This window comes from Mandrillus leucophaeus, unplaced genomic scaffold, assembly GCF_000951045.1.
Source record: "Mandrillus leucophaeus isolate KB7577 unplaced genomic scaffold, Mleu.le_1.0 Scaffold1219, whole genome shotgun sequence".
NCBI lineage: Eukaryota > Metazoa > Chordata > Mammalia > Primates > Cercopithecidae > Mandrillus > Mandrillus leucophaeus.
The window spans coordinates 506,434-512,786 of NW_012100532.1; the positions used below are offsets into that span (position 1 = coordinate 506,434).

The window sequence follows — 6,353 nt, forward strand, 5'->3', positions numbered from 1 at the left end:
CTCCCTAGCAACTTTTAGAAAACACTGTCAGTACTTGAACAGCTTGTTGAAATATATCTATACTCTCAAACATTTGTATTCTTTGTATCTCTCAAACATTTGTATTCAAACATGTTGAACAAAAGTCTGATGAAGAAGATATGCATCAAGAATCTTTGGAATTCAGTCATAGAATATTCTGTTTTTCTGGAATCAAAGTAATAATTCAACTCCTAAAATCAACAGATTCTCTTAAAATTGAAGTCTTCCAATTAAACATTATCACACTTAGAAAAATGTAAAAGATTAACTCTCATTGTAAACAGAAAAAAGTTTAGATTGGTTCCATGTCTTTATATGAAAGTTTGAAATGAAATGCCTAATTATATTTGGGCATACAAACTTTTCAGGCTTTTTATTTAGGCATCCATTATTCTCAAATTTCCTGAATACTATTTCCTAAATTGTTGAACTAAATAATCTTTAAATTTGGGAAAAAAATTATCTAGTGCGATCAAATTTGCTTGGTTTCAAAATCCATATAACTATGTGTCTATCTCTAGGTTTTGAATTACATTAAATATCAACTAACTCTTTAAAAAGTATTCACTTTTATGTAATACCAGCTAGTGTCACATGATGAATAGAGAATACAATAATTAGTATATTTATAGTTTGAGTACAGATTATAATTCAATTTACAAAATTGATAATTGTATTGTAGTTCTACCACATGGCAGGCACTGTCTTGGACATGAAAACACAATGGTGTCTAGACAGATATGGCCCCACCTTCTCCAAGCTTTATGGTTTGTATTTTCTAAAATTCGTATTGCCTCATACTTTGAAGTTTTAATTGCATCCTGTTTGTCTCTAAGGCTCTCAACTATCCATTTATTATAAGAACATTTATAGTACTATCTCATGAGGTTCAATTCTGGGTGATTAAGTATCACTCCAAGAGTGACCAAAAGTGAAAAGAGAGGCAGAGAATAGCATGCAGAAAAATTCTGTAAGCAGACTTTCTCAAAATTTTATGATCTTTAATCTCCAATATTCCTTGTAACAGTACATATATTTTCCTGCTGATAAAGATGCAATTATGCTCAAGTAGTTTTTTGTTATTGTTGCCTGTCATATATCATAAGGCATATAAATATATTTGTTATCCAAATTCTTACTTTACATTGTACAAGAAATTTTATGTCTGTATTTGAAGAATATAGTGACTCTTATCAGATAACTATCTTATCATAAATCACATTTTCCATGAAAGGATAAATCACTCATCATTGAAGAAAAGATATTTTGTTTCTGTGCTTTAGAGTGTGGTTATTCAAATCATTATGGAAACTGTAAACAAAATGAGCAAACTTAATCTTGCAAGTAATTTTCACCTGTGATCTCACCTCTGCTAAGGTGAAAAAACAAAACCAAAGACCCCGTATATAGCATTACTAAATACCAAAACAAATATTAATTCTATTTCAATACACTCTGTAATTTATTTACTGCTTAATTTGAAATACCCATATTTTTGTGTCCTAGACCACTGCTGTGGTTTAAATCTTTCTTAAGGATTGAAAGATACAAATCTGTAGAGGGAAATACTTTCATTAGAGAAGCTTACGCATATCCTTACTATTGCCACCTTTTCCAAAACACTTGCCTTTATAACAAAGCATCATCTTCGGGAGCCATTCCATTTTCTGAGAAACTTGAAACACTATTAAACTCTCTATTTTTTATCTTTATTTTCACCTTTTCATAATTTTGCATAGAAAACTTTTTAAAAATGTTTGTATACTCACCTCCTCGAAAGAAAGCTAGTTTTATAGGTAGAGTAGATAGTAGAGTGGCAGAACTGATGTAATGAAATTGAAGAATGCACTTCCCTGAGGGAAACTCAGGGGCGCATGCAAAGTTTTATTGTCCTGTATTTGGCATACCAATGACAGAAATCTCAAATTGCTAAAGCAAAACAAAAGAACCTCAAACAAACAAACAGAAAGACCTGACTACAGGGATAGTATGCCAGAAACACAACTTGATTTATGAAACCATAAAGTTTTCCAGAGTATTTTTGTATATTTTGATGACATTTAAACAAATGCCAAAATAATACTACAAAAATACCACTACAAAAATATCATTTAGAAACCAGAATATTTTTATTTTTGGCTTGGGGGAGGCTTTTCTGGAATATTCTAGAATATTTTAAAATACATTGTCACCATCAAAACACAGATTTTAAACACTCAAACCACTTTATTTTAATATACAGTTTCATTATCTGTAATTATCGTAAATACCATATTTGTGAAATATTGTCAAATTATTAGAAAATAAAGCTTACTTAGAAACTTTTACGGATTTATCAAGGCCATTTAATTTCTAAAGGAAATTTTGTCAACTAAATCATGAATACATTTGGAATGAGTTAAAAACAGGATTTTCAAAGTAGACATGTGTGCACAAAAATAAAATATGCAGATTTACTTTAAAGTTGTATTACTGTATATCGTCAGGTAGACACTTTAAAATAATTATATCATTTCCTACCATGTAATTGTATCCTTTTAAATCTGCACTGAGCAAATTATGACAAGTACAAACAGGCATGATTGAGAGAAAAGTGGTGGACAAGTCCCTATGCCAAAATAAATATATCTTAAAAAATATAGCCCATGTCTAAATTTATTCTCAAGTTTTTGGCATGAAAACGTAACATTTGATGTGTAAATAAAATATTTAACAAGACTAAAATAGACATACTGTCCCTAGGAAAATATGTGTGTGTATGTGTGTTTTAAGTAACTTATTTATACTACAGGCATTTCAAGCTTGAAATATCAAATCAAATCAAAGTAAAATAGTAATAATAAGGATTAGAGAGGATAGCTGCTTGAATCCTTCTTTAGTGCTTATAACTTCCTAAAATTCTCAAAGATTTTTGAAAGAATCAGTTCACACAGAGTTTCTCTCCAGAGTATTTTCACTTTGGGAACATTCCAGCTTTCAGGAATGCCCCGCTCTCAGGGGAGCCAAAGCATTGTTTCTGAATTATATCAGCAGATTTATTTCTCATCCTATTTAGTGACTATAAATTTTAGTTATCTCTTTATCAAAGTTTTAACTCCTTCTATAATATTCTAAAGCTCTGTTTGAAACAAAATGACACTTTTTATTCTACTACCCTCAAAAGTCCAGGGCAACAAAAAGAGAAACTGTTTATCTTGCTAATTGTGGAGCCAGGACTGGTCAAAAGGGGAGAAAGGAGTAAAAAATATTCACTCTTTCTCGTCTGCGATTCTTGAGCTGGTAAATCCCATCATCAATACTGGGGGAATATCCTTACCATCTAGGTATTCATACTAGCCTAACTCTTTAGGCTAGGGCTTTGTCCCCACAAAGCCTTTTTTATCAGGATCTAACAACCACAAAACACAGGCTTTCACAGGTAGGATCCAGACTACACATACCAGACACATACACACACACACACACACACACACACACACACACACACGCTTTACTTTACCTGTTTTTATGCCGAGTCTTTAGCAAGTTTCTTCCAAAGGGAGCCATGGTCTGTCGGGCAAATGAATAAAGAAGTTATGTTAAAGCGATCTGGGGGTAGGGGTGGGGGTGTCTGGATTTCCAGGGTAAAGGGAGGAGGGCTGGAAGCTGTCTCTTCTCCTCGAATGTTCCTGGCTTTCAGCTCATTAGTAGCCGGCTGAGAAAGTTGCTGGAAGTTGTGCAACTGCTGCTTAACTTTGAACTGCGGGATTGTTGTGGCTGCTGCACCTTTGGAGACCTGCCCGGCTTCAGTCTCGAAGAAGGCGTTTGGAAGCAGGAAAAGAAAAAAAAAAAAAAAGAAAGAAAGAAAGAGAGAGACAGGAAGGGAGGAGGACTCTATTGTGTTCTGTAGTTATTTGCAGACTAGCTAAACTTAAAGAACTGCCAACCCCACAGGCATGGTAATACCAATGGAATGGGAATTTCACTCGATCTGGAAACCCCCATCCCCCGCTTTCCACACCCAACCACACAAGGTGTACTGAAAGCACATAAACGGATTAAAAGTAAATATCCCCCAACTCCTGCTCAGCTCCAGTCTGTGGTAAGTCATCTCATCATGGCAAGAATGAGGGAGAGCCGAAAACTCTGTTTGCCAAGGCATTCGACCCCCAAATCCCCTGCCAGGGTGTCAGGACTTTAAAATATATTAGGGAGAGCGAAGCTGGAAACCAGATCAAGGTGGACTCACAGACAATTTAGGATTTTAAGTCCCTGAATTCACGGTCTTAAGAGCTTCTTCCAGGTCCCTCCTCCACACTCTCAAGTTCATCTTGCAAAAGTTGAAGGACCTGAAGGACCACAGAGCTCCAGGGCTGATGCATCACAGTTTGGTCTAGGAACCAGCTGGAGTTTAGTGTTTGACTCCCACAGAGTTTATGTTGACCCCTACCCCATCTTTGACATTCACTGGGCCTTTAGAGCCCTGGGAATTTCAGAGGAAAAGCAAACTGCTCCTGCTCTCAACGAGTAAAGAAGACACACCTAGGGAATCTGCTGGAACTCGAAACGTGAAGGGAAGTCTAAGGGAGGGAGGGCCTCACCTGGTCCCAGGAGAGCTCCAACCCAGAAGCAGGGCAGGGGAGTGGAGCTGGGAGAGTTCAGGGGCCTGCAGGAAGCCCAGCGCAGCTCCCACCAGGTACCTGGCACTTATGGGAAAGCGCTGTTTAGAGGCAAGGGCCAGGAGAGCTTTCTCATGGACGCGTTTTACTGGGATTTTGGCCCCCTGAAACCACCCCACCACCCTCCACCCCACCAGCCTTCCCAGGCTTCCCAGGCAGATGATGAGGGAGGGAGGGAAAAGAAAGTCAACAAACTTGTGAGTTCCTTCTGAGCCTTGGTAAAGAATATAAATGGCTCATGCTTACTTTGGGAATTTATCCCCTGCCCCCAACACCACCAAACAAAAAAGTGATCTCAAGGGCTTCCATGATTCTGATACACACTGATTTATGCAGTGCTCAGATAAATCATGTTTTTCATTATTTATTATCATAATCTTTCTCTATTCATCTATATTTCATGTTTCTGTATGTACATATACACATGTGTCATATACTATTTTATTATTTATAATATTTATAATTTTATATAATAAATCATATATTATATCCATATATACATCCAAATCATTATGAAGTGAAAAACATTACAATAGCTAATGTTACAGTTTAGTTACCTTTTTCTATCCCTGGGAGTTAGGATAATTAAAACATACACACCCATCTTAATTTGATAGGGTCAGTGATTCCAGAGAAAATCAAGGCACCAAAAGTAGTAATGACATGTTCTGTGTATATATATGTATAAATGTACACATATATACATGTATAAACATCTGTATGCACATCTTCATCTTTGTAAACATAAGTGTGTATATGTGTGTGTGTGTTTTATATATATTACATACTGTGTATATATGCACTTCCGATGCAACATAAGTTACCTAATCTTGGGTGTATTTCTGTTTTGGTTCTTGATTTGGTTTTACTAGCACCTCACAAGAAATGATTTAAACTATTATGGAAGTTTACCTAGTTATTCTAAGTTGTTCAAAATGTAATCCCTTAAAGCTATACTGTTTACTTATTAATATAATTGTTGCAGTCAATTTGCAAATAATTTCACATTTACAAATATCCCTACACTTCCTTTAGTTTCGATTCTGCACACTTATTAACATTTTATATACATATGTGTATTATATTTTTCAATAAAAGAGTTTTAATGGGGAATGAGGAAACAATACTGTGTCTTTACTAGCATAATCTTACGTTGAGTTTCAGGTTATCACAAATGAGTTTCATTTAGGTGTCATTAATCCTCACATAAAATGCCCTATTAATACTTTTCATGGCAAGCTCTTTGATGTATAAGAATTACACATAAAAGGGTTTGTACTCACTAAATATATACCATTTTTATTTGCCAATTATACCTTAATAAAGCTGAAAGAAAAAGCACAAAGGGTTAATGTCTCTCAGATAATAGAAGCGGAAAGGAATAAAAAAAAATGAATACTGATGCCTTAATAGAAAATTGAGCAAAAACAATCCTAAAAGAAAGTAACAAAAATCATTCTTTTTTAAAATTTTTTATTTTTTTATTTTTTTGAGTTAGGATCTTCCTGTGTGGCCCAGGCTATTCACAGACACAATTGTTGCACACTACAGTCTCAAACTCCTGAACTCAGGCAATGCTTTTGTTTCTCCCATCTAAGTAGCTAGTACTACAGGTATGCTCCACCATGTCCAATTAAAAACATGTTTTTAAAAATTGACTACAATCTGCAACAA

General features: G+C 35.1%; 1 protein-coding gene across 1 annotated transcript in view; it reads right to left on the bottom strand.

The window, feature by feature from the left end:
• Positions 1–3,956, bottom strand: part of RASSF9 (Ras association (RalGDS/AF-6) domain family (N-terminal) member 9) — a 31,090-nt gene extending 27,134 nt beyond the window's left edge. The window contains exon 1 of the mRNA XM_011971387.1: positions 3,521–3,956. Within this exon, the coding sequence (XP_011826777.1) occupies positions 3,521–3,567 (47 nt within the window). The 5' untranslated portion in view covers positions 3,568–3,956. The remainder of the gene's footprint in view (positions 1–3,520) is intronic.
• Between the last annotated feature and the right edge of the window lie 2,397 nt (positions 3,957–6,353).